Raw genomic sequence first — 21669 nt, forward strand, 5'->3', positions numbered from 1 at the left:
ATGACTCTTAAGAGTTAACGCTTAGTTCAATCGTAATTATGAAATTTGATGGGCGCTATTATTGAATAGAAGTGCAAGAAGCGTTGTCATATCCGTATTGTATTTGATGTAACTTTCTCTTTTGCTGCAGTTTGCATGTAGCGTGAGGGTTCTGACTTGCGTGATACTTTCTTTCGGGGGCACGTGTAATGCTGGCGACTTGCACTCCTATTTTCTAGGCATAACAATGACGCCAGTTGTCCATCACATCGGTTGGCCCGCCCTCTCTGTGGCTATCAGTGACACCAGTTACCCGTCACATGAGCATACAGTTGTCCACAGTATTACAGTTGAGATCGTTAAACGTAACAGGGGAAGGGCCTCGTGAACATTCATGAAGTCATGCTCAGTTCCTCACTTCTTGCTTTTTATGACACACCAAACCGCGCGAAGCGATACCGCGCGATCTTTCCCCGTAACAATATACATATAAATTCACTGAGGCTACAGGGCGAGACCGCGTGCTTGACGATTAGGTCGTTATGCCCCGCGCCATAGCGCGACACATTTATAATGACCTTTCGCTTTACTGTTTCTGTCTTTCCGTGCGATGGTCTGCGGCTGAGTTGTAAACATACCTAGGTGCTAAATCACTGAAACCAGTGTAAAGTGCGCGGCCGTGCTATGGGATTGCAATGGAGTGCAGCGCACAGTCGTAAACCATGCATATACAGCGAATGTCGCGGTGGGCGTTTCGACCGCGTCTCTTGCCGCTTGTCATGACGACATCCGCCCCTTCGCCGTAAAGGCCGAATGTCGAAACACTGCGTAAGGTCCGCTATAGCTGTAGGTCGTATTCACTAAAGGGGCACCTCTAAAGACGTAAACAGTGAGCGGAATTCCGCGCAGACTACTATATACATATAACTGCACGCCCGCTCTCCGCAGTCTTACACTCCCAATCATAGGGACTAGAATAATATATATACTGGGGCCCGTATAACGTTCTTCCTTAGAATACAACTCTTGATGATCGCCCCCGATATGGATCAGGGACGTTCCTTTATCGGTGTTCTGTCGATAAAAGGACGTCGAGACGGCCAGAAGTGGCCTGCTGGGGCCGTCTCGCCTCTCTGCTCACTGCAGCGCAGCGCGGAGGAATTTCAAGCTTCGCCGCGGAGATCTCAATCGGGCATCGTATAAACCCCGTGCCGTGGTCAGTTGCGATGGTCGTGTCCTCCTGCTTTGCCTCGCGAAAGCCTCGCCGCTGCAGCCCCGCGGAGGGACATCGTGGGCGGTGTTTCACGGCGGCGCGGTTAAAACGAGTCCAGCTATGTTGTAGCTTGACCGATCGAGGGCCACGGACATTGTCTGCAGGCGGTGACGCAAACTGGCGAAAGAAGAGTGGTACCCTTCCTCGGATAGGTCGTTCGGCCGTTAGGTGGCGGCGTCGTATACGATGGCGATCTGGAAGAAAGCGAACGAAAAACGACAATGAACTTCTCGGCTGCAGATAGCGTTGGTGCACAGTTGACCGGTGAACCTGCGCTATATTCCCCCCTCGGAACGACCAATAAATCATGGGAACGCGGTGCAAGCTCTGGTGGCCACGGCAGGTTACTGGGCCGAGATTTATTCTTCACTGTCCAGCCCGGTTGGGGAGCGTGCTGCCAAGCGGGGGCTGTAAAGGTGCCCAAAGCGAGACCGGTGCAGGGATTGTTTCTTTTTCGTCCAGAATACTACATTCGTGGTTGTGAGTGAGCGTCAAAAGGGAGCTTGTACGTGCACTTCTCAGCGGAGGCGTCTGTGTGTGAAGAGAAGTGAAATAGAGAGAGAGAGAGAAAAGGAAAGCTTAACTAAGAGAAAGGCTGAGAGGTCTCGGCCGCTGAAGTATCCCTCTGCCCTTCTATACTCTGTGCTGGTGATAGAGGAACGCGTGGAGGGGGGGGGGGGGGGGAGCGCTTGAGGAGGCAGGAGTAGCGATGATGATGTAGTATGACGAGCTAAGGAGTACTCGCAGTACAGTGTACAAACATGCGCAATTTCTTCGGTAAGTTCACTGGCAAAAATGTATTGCGCACACTGACGCAACTTGCCATGGCTGCGCGCCTAGACTCCTGTCTGGTTCGTTAGAATTAGTGAGTCTATCTTAGCTGCTTTGAACACGAAAAAAAAATTGTAAAAATTATAGTTCGTGGAGGTTTACATCCGCTACCTGGGACCTTACCTGCCAACATTGCATAATTTTTCATGAAGTTTACGAACTGGGCCTCGCTTTACGATTTTACAAAGGTAGCGTCGACTTTAAAAAATAAATAAATTATAAAGTCTGCTCGGGAAAATGGTTAAAGATGTTGAAAGAGTGGAAGTGCAAGTGCACAAGAAAAACTTACGCAAAAAAAAAAAAAAATAAACGAGCGACCAAAAAAAAAAAATTGTGATGGTACTTGCGGTGCCTTTTTTGTGGCAGCGCAATATCCTGGATCTGTACCTGATCCGAGCAAGTGTATTCAGACAAATTCCTAAAGGAGGCGAAATTGACAGCGGAAATGTCTCCGCAATAACCATAGAAGTATTCTTCTTAATCTCCTACTGTTCCATGTTTGCTGCTGCTTGTGTTATTAGTTCACAAATTATGTGCGTTTACGATAAATAAATCTATAAATTCTTGAGTTTAACGTGCCATATTCAAGATATGATTATGAGGCATGCCGTAATGGGGGACTCCGCATTAATTTCTACTACCTGGGGTTCTTTAAATTGCGCCAAATGCACGGTATCTACGGCCGTTTTTTGTATTTCGCCACCATCGAAATGCGGCCGCGGCGGCCGGGATTTGATGCCGCGACCGTATGTTAATTTGGTGTTAAGGTAGTCCCGAAACGCTGCCCTAACGTAAGTGACATGATCGTGACGTCATGACACCGAGCAAAATTTGCTGATGTCGTGAAGCAATAAAATTAGATATGATGTCCTTGCTTGTGAAATGACAGACAGAAGTGCGGCGTGCGTGCAGCACCAGCGATCGAAAGAACAGAGTTGGGCAATGTATCATGACGTCATAGCGTATCCACGCCCATGATACCGAAAACGAAAATAGGCTGGTATTCACACGAAAGTTCTTACAATAGAACAGTTCGTAAGAGAAAATTCCTACGAATCATGATGGTGGACATTTTATTAGCGAAGGCTACCGGTCCATGGCAAAGGGCATTTCCAAAAGTAAAGCTTTGTGGTTTCGGCCCCTCGTTTGTAGGAACAAGTGTTTTAGCAATTAATTTAGGGGGCTATGAGGCCTGCCAGTAGTACTACTACTAGTAGTATTGTTGTATAGTATTTCGAGGTTTTCCGTAGCCTCCTTTTTATACAAAAAGAAAGACAAGTCGAAAAGGTCGCGTCAGTACTCCCTGGATAGCTACCTCGCCGGACTCGCGTCGTCGTCCCCGTTACCACATTTGCGGAGAAGGCTGTGGCTTCCGGCGCGCTCATTATTATTATTTTTTTTTCATTTTTTTTTTTTTTGAGACGGCGCTTTGCCTTTCATCCGCGCGTTTGTCCTTTCGTGCGCGTGGAGGGTGCTCTCTCGTTACCGCCGATCATAAACATTGAGGAACCCGGCGGCAGATGGGTCGCACGAAACGCAACCAGTCCGAAGAAGCGCCATCATCATGCATCACCCGCCGGTGTCAGCTTTCACCGGTGCTTTTGTTTGGCTCGCCCGCGATGCTGGGCGCCTGAATGGCCTTCAGTCAGTCATGCACAGCAACTCGGCCGTCTCTGTCTCTTTAGCGAGTCTTTTCTTTCTTGTTTTCTTTCTTGCTAGTCCACTTTTTCCTTCCATCTCCCCTGTGTCCTTTGCTTACTATTTCTGGGACGCCATGGCTCGTTATTATTTCGCTTTTCTTTTCGTTGTCAGTGGCTGCTGACGTTTACGATGAGGCGGCGATGAAAGCTCTTTCTTGTGTTTGCGGTCCGTTGCTGGGAATATCAGCTTTCTCTTCGCTTTTCGAGCGTGACCTGACGCCAGACTTTTCTTCTAAGTAGAAAGCCGCCGAAATTCTGCACCTGCTCAATCTTTTATGCGCCCGTTACTTACCTATCTATGTATATATGCCCGCTCGGAGCTGGTTTTGTTTCGGCTCCGGTATGACGTTCCGTCTTCCAGGCCCTTTATTGTAGCTGCCACCCTTCCATTCTCTCGGAATATTGCGCCATATACAAAGCCTCGTTTTCGCTGTATTAGAGGGGAGGCTGAAGTCAAGAGTTCCCGTAGCGGCATAGTATATACAATCATTTGACTATTCACGAAAAGTTGCGCGGGTCGTCAAACGCATTAGGAACATAGTTACCCTTTCGGTTTTAAGATAGCCCACGGGTAAGGTCTTGTATTCGAGGAACAAACATTTTATCATGTCCTAAATCGCTTACTTTGTCGCAAACGATCAGGATGCCTGGTCGGTCTGCCCGCCATAATCCCTAACTCCCTAAGATGTGCTTGACACTCTTTCGACCCCGATTGTTTCCTTATATCATCTACGCTGCGTGTGAGCGCAACTTTACTAAATTATTATGTCCCATTCGCCTTCTGTGTAGCCTCTAATCTACCGATACTTTGCCTCACGAGCTCCGTGCAGTGCAGTGAAGGACTGTGTCAGGCCATTGGTTGCGGAAGCCGGAAGCGTGTTTCAGCGTATAGGGAGGAAGGTTTGCTCTTATTTTACCCTACAAATGCTTCCGCGAAGCTTTCGTCCAGTTTATGTCCAAGGTCAAGCGAAAACAGATTAACCTAGGTTACAAGATTGACATGTTGCTCCAAGTGAACACAATAAAAATGCGGGGGAAAAAAAGAGGCACTCCAGTTACATTTACTTTTGCCAAAAAGCGAGCGCTTCATTCTATTTTTCGGCTCGAAAGGGGACATACACGCTACACCTGACTTCAAAGTATTCACCTGATACCTTTTGTTCTCGCAACACCGCTGCACACACCACACACACACACACACACACACACACACCACACACACACACACACAACACACACCACACACACACACACACACACACACCACCACTCCCAAAGAGAGATAGATAGTGAAGCCATGGGACCGCGTAATGTAGCCGGAAGACCGGGAGAGGGCAAGCCTACCTGCCAAGCGAAACGGAAACAAAGAAATGCAAAAACCCCAGAGCACGCGTCCGGCGACTGGTCGGAAGCCGCATTGCTCCGGCAGCTAATATATTATTATGAGGTTTATAGAAGATATATATGTGATAAATATATGTCATATAGTATATGTATATAGAGATATGTATTATATATAATATATATGTCATTATTATGTATATATTATATATATGTATATATAAATATATGTAGTATATATGTATTATATATATATGTATATAATATATATTGTATATATTATTATAATATATATGTATATTATATATATATTATATATGCGCCACGAGATGCGCCGCTCCTTGAAAGAGAATGCGTGCTCGGATGAGAACACCCTTCCCCACTGAGAGCGACGAAACGAGGCACGAGATGAACACGGTGAGAGAACCGCGCGTGGGGCTAGGAATCCTGCGGCATATATAGGTAACCGCAGCACCCGGGGAGGACAAGAAATACGGCCATAGACGAAGACGGTAAATCAGAGGCACGCCGCAGGGCGGCTGTGCGGGAAGAGGGGGGGGGGGGGGGGGGGGGCAAAATACGGGGACCAGCAAATAGTACCGAGGAGGGCAAGCGGCGGAATCAAAGGTTCCGCCTGCATAAGTGGCGGGGGAAATCGCGCAGTTTCCTCCCTGCCGCCGAAAGGTTTGGAGAACGGAGGTGGCCCGATAATGCCGTATAAAACGCGGCATCGCCAGCACTCTAGTGAGGGGTGTGTTTGTGTGTAGGGAGGGGGGGGGGGGGGATCCTTTCCGGCCACCCACCGCTTTCTTCCCCATTGTTGACGAGTTCCGCGTTTTTGGCCGATTAATATTTAATGGCCTAATGCGGGCCCGATTGAATAATGAAGCAAACCGGCGCCTCCTGCTGACCCCAAGCTGTCTTCCTGCTTCTCTCTCTCCCTCTCTAGAGGGAGAGTGTGTGTATATGAGAATCGAGGCCCCGGCGGGCGTTCATCGAGAATGCATGTACTGCATACCTTGCGGCTGACGCCGCAGAGCTTGCGCGCCTGCGTGCGTTAGTGCTATAGTGTTTGGGCAACAGTTAGAGACGATTGTGCTACTGCGTTTGAGACAAAGCTTTGTGTGTTTAGTTATCGACTGTCCCCTTTTTGTAGGTATACATGCTGTGGATAGGTGGAAAGGCAACTGGGATATATTCGTTTCCGGAAGACGTGAGGGGCGGATTTCATGGACTCGGGAGATTTATTCGGTGGCATTCTTTGTATCTGACTTGCCGGCCGTATTGTCTGAGCAGCCGTCCGTCATGTAATGGCGCGCTTCGTGGTCCGTATATTATTTTTTTTTCATACTGTAGGGATTTGTGGGAGTAAGCGCTGTTAATAATCATGCCAGCGAAGTACTGCGACGTTCGTTGGATATCTCGCTGTCGATAAAAGAGAGAGAGTCGTCGTAAGCTTCTAAGAAATCAGGACCTGCATTTACAAAGCAATTCGTACGGCCAGAACAGTTATGAGCACGTGACGAGCAATCGTGTTAGCGAACAGTGGAGACGGGTTACGAATTAAAGAACTCATTTGATCGAAAGAGATGTGGTTTGTTCATTCGACACATCTGTTGTCAGCATTATCGCTTCCGTCGTTACCCGAAGAGACAGTCTTTCTGTGGCCTAGCAGAAATTGACGCGGCTTATTAGTGCACAGGCAAAGTGCACGCCGCCGTATCAGTACGAAAAATACACCCATATATCCGTCGTGTATTTTTTTTTTTTTTTGACGAATTCTTTCACACCCCGGAAGTGTCGAGTTTTTCGGTGCACCTAACTCTGGCCGACAGCACAACGGTACTGGCCTTAGATTGGTCGCTATACTTTGGATTTTCTTTGTGCCGGTGTCAATCTCGGTCCGTCGTTTGTTTTCTCTTGTCCCGGTGTGAGACAGTTGTGGCCTTCTCCATGCAACGCCCACGCAGAGCGATCGCTCAAGAGGTACATACTTTTTTTTTTTTTTTTTGCTACCTTTCCAGCTGAGCAGCCAGCTTGCTTCAATACAGCAAAGAAAAAAAAATACCGAGAGGCGAATGGCGGCACAACGAAGACGAATAGACGAAGCAGTGAAAGAGTGCGACGCCAAAGGAAGCACCGGCAGAAACAAAAGATGACGCGAAAGAGAAAAGGTAGAAGAAAAGAACCCCTGACGGAGGAGGGAGGCAGACATGTCGAACTGTCGAAGTGTCAACGCTCGGGGCAGTCGCCGCCGCTGGCGTGTGCTTATCGATGCCTTCACGTCTATCCCCCCTCCACCGCCCACACCTTAAGATCCCGTGCACGGGGCGCTCCTCTCTTCTCGTCAGCATCACCGTCACCTCGAAAGCTGTTTTTGTTTCTTTGCTTCCAGGCCCGGCTCAGTTTAGCCTACACACGCGCCTCTCTTCTGTGATACGCACCCTGGCAAGACTTTCTTTCTTGTTTCTTGTTCTCCGTCTTTTTTTTTTTTTCTCTCTCTTTACGCTTGCGTTTTGTCTTGGCTGGTGCGCCGTCCCTTCAGCCGCTGTGTTTTTTTGTCGCCCGCCCGCCCCTGGCTGCTCCCAACACTTTTCTCCCCGATTTTCGGACGCGCGCGCGCGATTCTCGAAATAGCGATGCCGCCGCCATCGCCGCGAACGTTGACAAGAAAAATGGCCCGTCGCGCGCGGACGTCGTCCGCTATAGCTGCGCGACTTTTCGGCGCGCAGCCCCACGTGGGAGGGAAGAGCAGCCACCACTGCTGCCGTACGGAGCCCGCTTAAACCTTCCGTTTTTCTTCCTCCACCCCATCCCACCCGAGTCATTTTGGCTCCTTTTGTTTCTGTTGCCGAGAAGCGGCCAGGGTCTCCCCGGCTAATGCGACGCGACCGCATTTTGCAACGTGCCGACGCGACTCCAGCTGCTTTGGCGATCCCCTCTAACCCCCCCTCCTAACACCCCCACGCACTCCCCACTAACACACGCCGGTCGGTGACTTCACCGTTACACAACTTTCGGAGCTTCCCGGCTAAGAACTATCACTCCTGCGAAAACACTGTTGTTGGTTCTGTAATTTCATAAGCTGCAGCATGCTGCGCTACGCTCCATCTGATCTGTCGGGCCGAGCGTGGAAGTTTCTTAAAAACTGTTTGGATGCGGTCGTACGACGGATTCAATGGTTCAAGTAGCTTCAATAAACGCGGGAATAATTTTTTTAGCTGTCTTATCACGCCTTGCACACAATCGCCTCATCCCGTCGATGTTGTCTTCTCACGCAGTGCTCAATGGACGTTCTAGATTGCCATATAATATAGACTGCCCTATATCGAGACGCCTTCTGCAACGAAGCAGCGTATGCACTTTCACCGCCTGCCCCCCCCCCCCCCCCCCCGCCCCCATTTCTTTTTCACGTTCGTCCTTGAAGAGCTGTATCTCCGCCATTGATGTTGATCAAAAGAATCCCATATTTACTGCCCCCGTGCTCACTGGCTCGCCGCCCACGGAGGCTTCTTTCGGGACGATTTAGTACGTTTTACGTGCATGGCTCGAGAAATTGGGGAAAGGGGAAGTAAAGAGGATATGTGAAGCTTACTAGAGGAAGCCACGAAGCGTATAGAGAACAGGGCTTGGGGATGTAGAGAATAAGAAATAGCCGATGAAAAGAAAAAAAAATAGAAAAGAGAGACAAGAAACAGACTGCAGGTAGGTCGTGATTAGATCAGCGCAAAGCGGTCCGTCTCGTCGGAGATGAATAAGTGAGAAGGCGTCCGCCGAGAATAAGAGAGGCGCTCTCGCGCCGCGCGGGTCTCACAAAAGGCGCGGACCGACTGCGCGTGGCCCGGACCAGCTGCTGGCTGCCTGCGAGCACTTAGCTCTCTGCCGCCGCCGGTCCTGGGGCCGCCACGCGTTCTACTGTGGCGGCGATAGAAAAAAGGGAACGCATCTTCCGCGAATGCGGACAACGGCGCGCGCAAGGTGGTGCCGTATCAAATATGCAGCCGCCGCCGCCGCCTCCCACTCGCAACACAATTCAATTGTAACCGGCCGTGAGCTCACGGCCGATTGGTGAAAAACACTCTGCATGCGCTTTAGCATATGAAGAAGTCGAGACGGAGCGTACACTCGGCGCGTGCGGTACAAGAAACAGATTCGGGCGTGCGCGCGATACGTCGGCGTCGACTCTGCTTGATCGTGACCGCGTTAGAGATATCGCAGACAAAAAAAAAAAAAAAAAAGAATCGCGAATAAACGCGATGTGAGATCTGCAAACCGCTGTGCTGTGTCGAAAGTACACAAGGCTGCTTATACACTCTGTACGACGCACACCCTTGGTCGATTAGGTGACATGCCTGTAAATATACAGCCATGAACATCTTACCGTGTGTGTCCGGAGGTAACTTCGGTCCAATGCGGTCCTCGTATGACGGCCGTCCTCACACACCCCAAGTGCCGTGAGCTCTACAGAGTGAACATAATTTTCCGTTACTCTAGAGCGCTGCGAGTGCCTCTATATAACACCGCTTGCCGGCGACGTTGGCCAAACTACTAGTTGTTTGCCCGTTCGTTTGACGGATGCCTTGCAGGCACAGCTTTCTTGCAACTATGTTCGCGTGTTGTGACCTCCACTGTACAACGTATGTTGAGCACCACTGCGCCTGTATGTGTGCCTGTTTGCGAACGCTACGAACGTACATGATGGTCATGCCGTTCGAGCGTCCAGCCGCCGCAGTATTTGGAGAGGTGATTTTCGCTGCAAGTCAGGCATTCCCGACGTATCGCCCTTCGGGGATATCACTTACGGTGCGCGATGATTGATGAAGTCGCTGACAGCACGCCCGTCGATCCAGTTGGAAGATCGCTCAGAGCATGAAAGTGGAATTATCCCCGAAAAGATTATCGACCGCTGGTGTAAACCCACTTGAGTTTGTAACGAGTTGTATATATGTTTATGCGAGGAGGCAGGCCCAAGCAGTCCGGGTACACATCACCGCAGTGTGTTGAAGATTCATCCTAGGGCGTATACGCTCGTACCAGACCGCTGTAAGAAAAGTCAGGTTCACAACCTTGAACACTGAATCACATTCTAAGGTTTCTGTTCGGGCTCAGGGTTCAGAACATTCAGGAACTCTAATTACCTGGAAGACGTTAAGGGAAGCGGATACAGTCACAAGAACCGCTATGGTGTTATTTCAGCATACACCACCTATAGCCATTGTGCTTCTTGCGCGTGGCACTCGGCGAGTGTGCCATGGCTGAGGCCATTATGATGGATGCTTTATATTGCAATGAGACGGGAGAAGCTGGCAACAATGTAAGACAAGCTGAACCACTTTCACTGATCCTCTTCGATATCCACTCGCGTTCCCAGGCGGCCATGTCTCCGCTGCAGCCATGGGTGACCGGCGCGGCGCCGCTGCTGCCACTCTCTGGCAGTCCACTAACGCCTGCCGTGCGGCTGGTGCACGGCGGAGGAGGGGGTCCTGGTAACTCCTGTTCGGGCAACCGGACGCCCACGCCCAGCGCTGCGGCACCGGACCCGGCACCCGACCTCGACACGCCGCTCAACCTCAGCAAACCCCGAGGAAGCTCGTCGGGCAGCACTGCCAGCAGGTATGCGCTCGCGGACTTGCACGTGTGCCATACAAACTGACACCCTCTCCCTTTTGTTGCCCCGTCTCCTCTCTCTTTCACCCATGTTAATTCGGGGAAATGGCGATTTGCAATGTTTTCCTTTTCCTTTATTTATTTACGCATGTTCTCATAATCACTCCCACAATCATGTTTATGTACGGTGGTCGTGCTGTATGTTGCGGAACAAAGAAAAAAGAAAGACACACAAACAACAGCCAAATCAGCATCTTTGCATAAATGCTGTGTTTGACAGGTGCTGCTATTGTTTAGTGCTTTGTGTTCACGTGCAAATCAATTGAATCACTTATGATCTTGAGCACTTCATATTGAATCTAGCAGCTTCTGTCATGTTATGCTTTCTTTGCATTACTACGTACAAGTGTTCTGTATAGGGTTGAGATGGTTTACGTGCACCCAGACATCGGAATTTCAGACACATTAGGGCACTCAATGATGGAGGTACCCGGGCACTCTCGTTTCTTTGCTTGGCGTGTAAACAAACGAAGGCTGAAAGAAAGTGTTGCGCACAGCGGGTATGCACTGTGTTGCTACGGCGCAGATGTCGTAACGAAGTTGCGTGAATTCAGTGATCTGGGGATTTTCTGTCACTGGCGCAAGGCTGTTTACTAGACGAGATTGCCTAGTAGCTTTTAAAACATTCTCCCTTCTCTGATTTCTGAAGGAAAGAGTTACTACTCTTTGGTATAATAAGTGCAGACCAAATGGCTTCACATGTTCAATTGTCGGCTTCATTTGGTGTGCTTACATTCGCCTCTATCGCAGTGTCAGTGGGAGCCCAACACCTGCCAGCGTGAAGCACGAGGCAAGGGACTCCGACCGCAGCTCAGTATCGCCCCGGGGCTTTCACCCAGGGATCTCACCTCACTCCGCAGCCAGCCTTCTCAGTGCCACTGCTGCCAGCGCCCCCATTTCGGTGAGCTTCGCCTCTCTCAATAGGGCTTGCTCGGGGCATATAGCTTGCAAATATACTGCACCAAACCCTTCTCCACAGCTTCGAAGATTCTCGGCAGTGCACAGCATTTGTCTCCAGACTGTGTTGCGCGGCTGCCATAGCACGTACGAAACTTGCAGGCTCAATTGAGTGAGGATCAGTATTCCGTTGAATGTCCCGAGATTTCGTGCAACGGGAGTTAAATGAGGTCCCGACGACAAGTCCAGTCAGCCGTGTAGTGGCTGGCTTCCTAATTTTTGGCAAAGGCTGTACTGCACTTGATGCTGGGAATAACGCGACAACAGAAGGAATTACACGTTTGAATAGGAACGAGCACTACCTCCAACAAATTTAATTCCGGAAGTGTCCTCAAGTAACTGCGGAAGTGCCCTCAAATACTATTTCAGAGCACCTCCTCACACACGTAAGTGTTGACAGTTGAAAGTAACGATTATCCGGAGCTTGACACGTGCTCTGTCCTCTTTTTCCTAGTGAGAGGAAGGGTAACCGAGTGACTCGGTTTTGGTTAGTCACAACCATATGAAGCCTACAGAGAATGAAAACAAGGAAAGCACAGGCAAATTAACTATGATTTTAACTGAAATGTAGAAAAAAGAAAAGGGAAATGAGGGGGAAAGTGGATGAAATGACAACTTGTGGCCGGCGGACGCCGAATCCACATCTTTCGTGTGCGGACGACCTATATACTAATTGAACTACCGCTGCGGTCATTGTCACGTCCGCGCTTTCTTGGGTGTTTGTGTAGTGCACTAGATGTGGCCCTGTGAGTGTTATAGCCTTGTGTGCTCGTGTTATTCATAACCTCGTTAATCCTGTCCCTGTGTGCTTGGTGTGAATGAGCGAAGCTTGCACTTGCTACATACAGTGATTTCGCGCTCGACTGACTACTGGGGTAGCACCACAGCTGCCATTCACACAGCAAGCGCTCCAACGATTACATTGCAACTCTGTACGTGGCGGCAGATGAACGATGGCCTCCATGAAAGGAGAACTCTGCCTTGGCTTATCGTTTGTACTCTGGTGCAAATCTTGTCTGACCAATTAGAAACGTTTCGAACTAACTTACCCACAATGCACCACTGCCCCAGTAAGGTGGCCATCTTGTTGCTAAAATGGGGATGACTGAAGAGCTGGCTCTCACTTTTATTTGCTTTTGTGCATTGAATATGCTAGAAAGAATTGCGCGATAGCTACATCAATGCGCTAGTTCAGCGTTTGGGAATTGAGGTGTAATCAGCGTTATCGCAACTTGTCAGCCGTCATATTTTAGGCAGTGTGAAATATTTGCATGCCTTATGAGATTGCCGTATTTTTTCATGCCGCGAGAACAATATTTACGATCATAGGATTGAAGGAATAACACCTGTTTGTAACTTATTCCGTCCAGGTAATGTGTGCACAGCAATAAATTAGCGCTGATTTTTCCTACTATTGCAACTGATCGAACTCGACGCCTACGCTGCTTCAATGTTTTGTAAGTGTTCGTTGCCATGCACTAATTACTGCATTCCGACCATTTCCCCACTTTTCAGGTGTTCTCATTCTTTCAGAATCATTTTGTATTTTCGTAGCATTTAGTTTCCCGCTTTCACACTTGCTCTTTCGTGCTCGTCTAGGTTGGTTCTCCGTTCTTGTCAGCTGCAGCAGCCTACCCAGGGCTTCCGCCTCATCTCAGAGCTCCTAGCATCCCTGTGTCGCTTTCAAGCCTGATGGGACACCATGGAATTTCTTCCTATACCGGTATGTGGTCACAAGCGACGTGGTTGTGCGAGTTCATTTGGTGATATTTTTTTTTTCTGCAGAGAAAAACGTATGCAGGTGCAAGTAAATCAAATGAAGAACGGTGAACGAGTCTGAGTGGGCTTATTAGTTTTTCATCTGGACTGCATTTGCATAGAAACGGAGCGGAATTAATTAAATTGATCTAGCAGAGAAAGAATGCCTCTTCTTTCGACTTTCCCTGCTGCGTCAGCTTTAAGCAATGATGGTGTTAAGAAATGGAACTTCCATGGTGATATAATGCCAGTTTTCAAGCCCTGATGTGCGACCCGTTTTGTTGTGGCCTCCACCAACCATTCTTAACCATCATGCAGTTCACATGCAGCTGCATGGCATGGCGCGAAATCGAGAAATGCACGGACCTTCCACTGCAGTATACTGCTACTTGAACCAGGAACCCCTTGGAAAAAGATCAAACCAACAGTGTCGCATAGCATTTCTAACAGAGAAAACCTGACGAAGCTTACAATAATGATTCACTGCGAGTTGTTTAAGAAAATGTGTGTCGCTGATATTGGTTCTGCGTCGTCTTGTAGGCAGCCTGCTGTCCGGTGGCGGCCTTGGTCACAAGGAACTGGGTGCTCCCAGTTCCCTGGTGGGGCCGGACAAACCATTTCCCTTGCACCTGTACCTGCCCCAGTCGACCGCCGCCGCTGGCGGCGCCCTTCCTCGGCCACCCGCCTCGTCAGCCTCATCCCGCCGCGACAACGACAGCTCGGCCTCCGAGACTGACACCAAAGGATCAAGTGAGCACTTTTCCCTTCACTTATTGGCTCGCTTTAAGCGCGTATTAACCTTAGGACTCCTGAAGTTCTTTAGCCCTTTGCTGAAAAAACGGCATAAGGGCCGTTTTTAAGGCGTGAGCTTTCCTTAGCTCGTTGTTCATTGTTGTACCATTGGCGCCATCCGAAGTAGTGGGCTGATCGCGGAGATAGTGCAGTCAACAGCTTGCACGGATATTTGCCACTGAGTATGTTCCATCGTTGTGACATCGTCATCACCATACGATTCTAGTCATACAGTCGTCGTCACGTCATCGTCGTGATATACTCGTCGTCATCACGCTGTCGTCATGCCGTCGCTGTTATTGCGCCTTGGCTGCAGCAGTGTGTGCTAGAAAGACCACGAGTGCTCTAGGAACAGGGAGAAGCATAGTAGTTTAAACTGGAAGCTATAAAACATCCTATACACTGACTTGAAATGTCATAGAAGAAGCAGGACCTTCACACCCTCAAGAGTTTCGGTGAATTCGAGATCAGGTGCGAAAACTCCTAGCCCGCACCATAATTAAAGCTTAAACATTCGCTTTACACACTCGTAATCGTCCTTTGAACTTTTTATACCCTGCCCCTTTCGGAATGCACATCCCCCTATCGTTAAACTGAAACCTGAATCTGAAATTGTGCTTAGCCACCAAACGCCATATAGTAGGCTGAGCCACTCCAGCCGCCCAATGGAAGCAAGCTGATATTGTACGATTACTTCTCGAATGCAAAAGACCAATATTCGTGGAAATGACAATGTGGTACGCACTTAAATAGCGTGAACTCTTCCAAAACTGCATTATGTGCACGTAATGTGAATTTAAGTGCCTGCTTTCTTCCATGCAGGCAAAATAGTCGGTGCTAAGATTATACGACAGACCAAGAAGGATCCGGACGGAAAACCCCACATCAAGCGGCCGATGAATGCCTTCATGGTCTGGGCGAAAGACGAACGACGCAAAATTCTCAAGGCTTGTCCAGACATGCACAACTCCAACATCTCGAAGATACTCGGTGAGAAGCTGTTTCTTATTTGTCATTATTCATAATTCGGAAATAATTATGTTATAAATATTGAATTTCATAAACGTCTTGGCACTAAAGCCGGCCAGAACAGTGCTGATATTGAGTGCACGACGAGTTGTGGGACAGTAATGGTGTAGCGCTTGTATTTGACAAGTACCATGTATGTATGTATGTATGCATGTATGTATGTATGTAGGTAGGTAGGTAGGTAGGTAGGTATGTATGTTTGTGAAGTACTTCTTTCAAAAATTCAGCAGGCAGATGTCTTACCTTATCGTTACCGTATGTGCAGGCGCTCGGTGGAAGGCCATGTCCAATTCTGAGAAGCAGCCCTACTACGAGGAACAGTCGCGGCTGAGTAAGCTGCATATGGAGAAGCACCCAGACTACCGGTACCGACCGCGGCCCAAGCGCACCTGCATCGTGGATGGCAAGAAGCTGCGCATCTCCGAATACAAGTCCCTCATGAGGGCTAGAAGGCAAGTATTGCATAGTCAGCCAATATAGTGAGGATGCACTACGCATGCCTCAGCAGGGAATCTGTATGCTTTTGCACAGCAGAGTCGTCCTAAATTAAGTGTTGTCTGCGACTCTGTTAACGCTAGAGTAGCGACAACAAGCGAAACAGTAGCACGAAAGCACTCATTTTCGCGCCATGGTTTATTAACCGATGGATTTTCTGCCTGGGCTATTTTATGAGTAGATGTCAAAGGTATAAAACATTGATGAGTCATTTGCGTTTTCTACCATAAAGCGCTCATTTTAACTCCAGTTAGTATGGTCAAAATGGTATGTTGCATTAGAGAGGTTTGTGTCCGTGCTTGGTTATGGAAGAATAAGGTTTCAGTAGCCTGAGAATGTAGTTGGAGGGCATTACATGGTATAAATAGTTGATTGTGAGTTCTCAGACACAGGCAGACAATGAACTTTATTTTCTCATAACGAAAAAAAAAGTGCAAGGGTCTTACATGCGTTCCATAATGGCGGATGTGCATTCGTAAGCTTCACGGTAATACAAATATGTATTGCAGTAAGATTTATCATGCAAAAATAAAATAATACCGGTAGACGGTGGCCTCAGGACATCACCTGAGATTAATAAAGCGGGAGAGGGAGAGAGAGAGGGAGAGATGAAGAGGATAAATAAAAGGCAGGGAGGTTCACGAGGACTGAGCTCGGTTGGCTACCCTACACTGGGGGAAGGGAAAAGGCAGGACATCCGGGAATCTAAGGGGCAGCGGGGGAATCGAAGCAGGAATCAAGGTGGCACGTGGAGGCGTCGATGTGCTCCCCAACCAATCCGCCCAGTCCGAGTTCTGGTTTTGGTGTCCCCGTGGCCCCTTGGGTGTCCTGGCGGCACGGCCAAACAGACAAAATAATGAAATGCTGCTTACGCTTAGTACATGCACAAATTCTCACTTCCCTTCACGGCAATACAAGTGCTTCACCACATTACACAACTTTGTCGCGATGAAGCCATTGTACAACACAAATAAGTTCTTTGTTAAAAAATACTAATGTACTGCTCCGCATTGCTACCCTATTTGCGGCAAAGCCAAGTTTACAGTTACGTGCACCAGTCCTTTAAGGAGTGCCGCTTTATCATGTTAAAGATGTCTTGTGCCGACTGTAGCATGGATAATATATTTGTCCAATGTTCGCTCTAGCAATGTATCCTCTTGTTTATTGTTTTCAATCTTCATCCTTTGTTTTTTAAAACACCTAGCATGCTACATGTGCATACCACTTCCTACGCAATCTGTTGTCTGCCTTGTTTTTGCTGCGGTTATCTTGCTAATGATACATAAATATTGCACAAAATCAGGGTGATCAATGTTTTTGTGAACAAGTGCTGTGCCGCTACTATTTGAAGCTGTTCTTGACAGTACTCCTGTTTTGGCTCTGCACAGGTACCGTGAAGGTGGTATGGGGCTATTGGACACTCCACCGAGTCTTGTCAGTCCTACAAGCATGGCATCGCTGCTCAGCGCACCATCGTCAGCGATGACATCGTCACCGAGCGCTGGAGAACTTGTCAGCACTCTGTCGGGCAAAATGGCACGCATGCCGTCGTCCAACGGTATCGGCGAGTCCCACGGCAAGCGGTCGTCACTGTCGCCGGCCAGTTTTATGGAGACCTGAACTCTGCCGCTATTCTCGCCCACGACGTGAAAAAGAAACCAAGCAAACGGAGAGCGTGTTGGCTCGCTTGTTTCCCTCTCCTACGCCGCGCTACACCTGGACTTAGAAAAAAAAAATCCCACGAAGATATGATGAACACGAAGTTCTGGAAACGAGACGTGTTGTTGTTTCTCCTCCTCCAAGTGCAATGTTCGTATGCGCCCTTTGCCTACTGCCCCACGCTCCCTACCCACCAGACCTCGAGGTTCTCTCCGCGCCCGCTTTTTATTTAAATACGCGGTACTGCAGTGTGTCGATGTCCGTTTATGTGCAAGCAGAGGTGCCGAAACGCTGCCGTGATGGACCTCCTGCAACGCTACCTAGTATGTGTGTGGGTGTGCGTGTGTGTGTGCGCGCGTGCGCGTTTGTATTGTTCTATTCCTTGATCTGACAGCCTGTTTCGGCAGCATTCAGAGTTCTTCCTCTTTGCATAATTTTTGTCCCTTAAGAGATGGAGGGATGTGTGATCTAGCTCTGAACGATGATGGGAACATGGTGAGGAGGCAAGAAAAAAAATGGAGGAGAGAATCACATCGCCGCCATCACCCTCTTTTTTACGTGTTGTGGTCCATCGCCTGCGCCTTTGTTTTATATTGGAGTCTGCAATTTCAAATCTGTGTATAACTGTGTTTTCCTTTTTCTTTGTGTTTTTCTTATAGATAAGTTTAAGTTCAGCATCATTATTTTTCTTCTGTGTCACACTTGTATCTCAAGGCTGCACCCAGGTGATGCTGCTGTTGTTGCTAATTGACGCTTGCTATATAGTGCAAGCACTTGTTCCTTCTACATTTAAAGAAAACATGGGGCTGTTTATCTTGCCCCTTCATGTGCAGCTCAGATGTCACACCCAAGTGGTCTCGTAAAGCAACGGGTAGAAAAACCGCTGCTTTACACCTACTCCAAGTTTAGGAAACCTGTACAGTGTAACAATATACAAAATGAAGTAATGCATACAGTAACTAAGTATAAACGAAGTGTTTAGCAAAATTAAGGATAAATGTGTCCCCTCACTGGGAGTAAAAGCAATGGGTTCATCTGTATCATGATGTGCAGGCAACCTATAAGATGGTGACGCAAAATGTGTCGTGTCATCTATGAAGGCCCTAAAGGGTGCACTTAAATGTGCATTTCCGGGGCTTACCTAAGCTGAAGTGGTGTTGCCTTGCTGCTACTGTGCTGATTCTGGCACAACTGGAGGACATGGCATTGAAGAAAATCAGTTATGTGCTGTAACAAGAACAGAGACACTTAAGACTGCTTACACGTGGATATACGAAAGCATTATAGTCCCTTTGGTGAAATGTCTTTTTCCGCGTGTTCTTTGTCTGCGCAAGCTCTCGCCTACGGTCTAACCCCCTCGGCAAGGCCAAATCAAAATGCGCCAAGAATCCCAACGTGCTTTCTTGCCCGTGAGGATTGCATAACTCGAAGGACCGCTCAAGGCCATTCAATTGAACATAAATGCTTTTTAATTTTTACGCTCATGATGTCTCGCCACCTTCTCCCCTTTGGCTATGCCGTCATGTGTGCAATGACGCACGCACTAGGCACACCTTTAGTCAACAAGAGCCGACGTGGTGTCGAGGAAGCGTGTCGCACCCCGGAAGCCCGGGTTATATTCTCACCCAGACCGAAATTTACCAAATTTCCTTTTCAAAGCAATTAATTTACTTAGTCTACAAGAACCTCCCTGAGATATTTGACGTCAATCCGAGCATTTTACGACGTGTTTTTACTCTTTGCGCCGTCGGCCATTTTTGGTACCATCTTTCGGTCACTTCGACGGATTTTCTCGTAATGGGACATATAATGCTTTCGCATTAGCAACCAAACAGCTGTTTGCAAATCATTTTTATCTTGGCAGTGTGGCATTTTGGTGCTGTACTACCTTGAACTCTCTGCCTGCTGGAGATTGTAGAAAGGGCAGTCAGTTGAAGTCCTAAGCCCCAACCACAAGGAACGAGTTCCTGACGAATTATTTAGGCGCCGGCCGGCGGCATCAAGAACAATGTGACATTGAGGGCGACACTCGCTTGACGCCGAAGTCTGCCTGTGCTAGACCACAGCGCTGATGCCCGAAGTGGCTAGCAAAGCATGAAATTTGGCCTACGTCAGCCGAAGCCGAAAATAATTCGGAAACTTGTTCCTTGTGGTTGGGCCTTTAGTGTTGTATCTCTGATTATTGTGTCATAATGGGCCATCGAATCCCGCCCAATGTTATCCCATGCCAGAGCCAGCATCCCTTTATAATTTCTTTTTGTCGTATGAACATGCTCAACCATTGTAAACATACAATCTAGTCTGTGATGTTACATTTGAAGGCATGGCATTATTTTCAGTGTACAACGACCCAGTTTAAGATGTCTTCAGTGGGTCTGCTTCCTTCATCAGTGCTAACAAGTGTGTTCAAATGACTTTTTGTTTTTGGATTTTTTTCATTTTTTTAACGTAATGTATGCCTTTCTCTAATTTTGTTACCATGCTTCAGACTTACGCGTATTTATGCAATTGACTCAAGCAGAAAGCATCATAGAAACTTTCTTGATGAGCTTTTCCATTCTAATAGGCATGGGAAAATGATATTCTGTAACTGCTGTAAGTCTTTAATGTAATAATTTCTGATATATATTAGGCAATTGTCTGTATCATATTTCTTTGGTTTATTGTTGCAGTAAGTGTTACCCTCAGCTGGGGATAAGTGCAAGACTAGACTTTTCAAACTTGTGAACCTATTTATGGTGTCTCTTTCTGTAAGATAAACTCATGGCATGCTTATTCATCATTCTCGTCGCTATTGTTAACTGTGTTTTTATTTTTCTCATTTTTACTTAAGCATTAATTGTTGATTATGAGAACTGCTCTGGGTGTCATACCAGTGAATCCCTCAGAAACAAAATCTGAGCTGACATTTTAAAGCACGCAAGTTGTTTGTGGGATATGATCTGTCTCCCTCACTTTTCTAGAGTTTTGTTAGTGCATATTGAGCAGTTAATACAAGGGTTTAGAAAATCAAAGCCTTACTCTTGCATTTCTTTTCCCGACATCAATTTATTTCACATATTTTATGCTTGTCTAGGAAACACGTAGCTGGCATTATGCTTTTGCCCACTCACTGAATGTGTTCAAACCCTTGTAACAGCACAGTTTTTCATCCACTCCCATGAAGATATATATAAAAAACACGCAAAACACTTCTGTAAAGAAAAGGCTAGTTTACAGTGTACAGAACTTTCATATACATGTCAATATTGTGCTTTTTAGGTAATTGAGAATAGTATGTGTGCTATAATTCTGACAGTTACACTGCACACAACACAAAAATCACTACCAGCAACTGCAAAATTGGTTGTAATTTGAGAATTTTGGATATTGATTTAGTAAAATGGCCAACACTTTCCTTTTTCGGAATAGCGAATAGTTGCTTTTCAACTTTTTCTTGCAATGACCGGAACTCTTAATCGGAGCTAAAAGCAAAAGAAAAATCTTTTTGTGACTGATCTTATGGCATGTGGTCTGTAAATGCTGCACCCGCAATATTCCCCACTTTGTGCTGTTTTTTTAATAATAGAAGGCCATCTAGAGATGCACTATTTTGTTAGCAGTGTTATCTTCGTGCAACGCTGCACTACATCAGAAACAACTGATGTCAGCACAGCCATGTTCACAGTCCTCAAGACACTAGTCGTGATGGAGATGCCACGCAATTTTCCTGCATCTACCTGTCTACTCACTGTCTTCATGCCTGAACCTTTCAGTGTTCCACAAACAACTCTTCATTAAACTGACCTTTTTATTTAACATACCGGTGGAGTTCTCATGAAGTATTGTTTCGAAATCTCGTTTTGGAGCAGTATTTATTGCAGGCGTTCTCTCTGAATCGCTAATGCGGTCGGCATGTCTGCCGACCGGAAACATAAGGTTGAATAGCAGTAGGCAAACAGTGGCTTGTTACTGTATGTTAGATTTTAAAACCTTGCAAGTGTGCGTGTTCATTGTCTACTGCAACAAAGCATATGTGCACCTGAGAGTCAGAAAGCTGATCTGATGTAGAAAGAAAATACCTTGCACCTCTCTTCGAAGCGAGAGTTCGAGTGCCCTTCCTTGCATGAGTGATTTCAACACTGTTTACTATGTGTACATTATAGACCAATTAAAACTACGAAGAAAACTTGAAATCAAGCTCCTTCT

The 21669-nt window shown here is 47.5% G+C and overlaps 1 protein-coding gene across 4 annotated transcripts in view; it reads left to right on the forward strand.

Annotated features, from left to right (window-relative positions):
* LOC119450380 (transcription factor Sox-5) overlaps positions 1–21656 on the forward strand; it is a 415812-nt gene extending 394156 nt beyond the window's left edge. For all 4 annotated transcript variants that reach the window (XM_037713814.2, XM_037713819.2, XM_037713817.2 and 1 more), the window contains 7 exons: positions 10496–10737; positions 11542–11692; positions 13348–13471; positions 14047–14256; positions 15121–15288; positions 15593–15779; positions 17211–21656. In XM_037713814.2, coding sequence (XP_037569742.1) covers positions 10496–10737; positions 11542–11692; positions 13348–13471; positions 14047–14256; positions 15121–15288; positions 15593–15779; positions 17211–17442 — 1314 coding nt within the window. In that variant the 3' untranslated portion in view covers positions 17443–21656. The remainder of the gene's footprint in view (positions 1–10495; positions 10738–11541; positions 11693–13347; positions 13472–14046; positions 14257–15120; positions 15289–15592; positions 15780–17210) is intronic.
* The last annotated feature ends 13 nt before the right edge of the window (positions 21657–21669 follow it).

Source organism: Dermacentor silvarum, chromosome 4, assembly GCF_013339745.2.
Source record: "Dermacentor silvarum isolate Dsil-2018 chromosome 4, BIME_Dsil_1.4, whole genome shotgun sequence".
NCBI classification, from domain to species: domain Eukaryota; kingdom Metazoa; phylum Arthropoda; class Arachnida; order Ixodida; family Ixodidae; genus Dermacentor; species Dermacentor silvarum.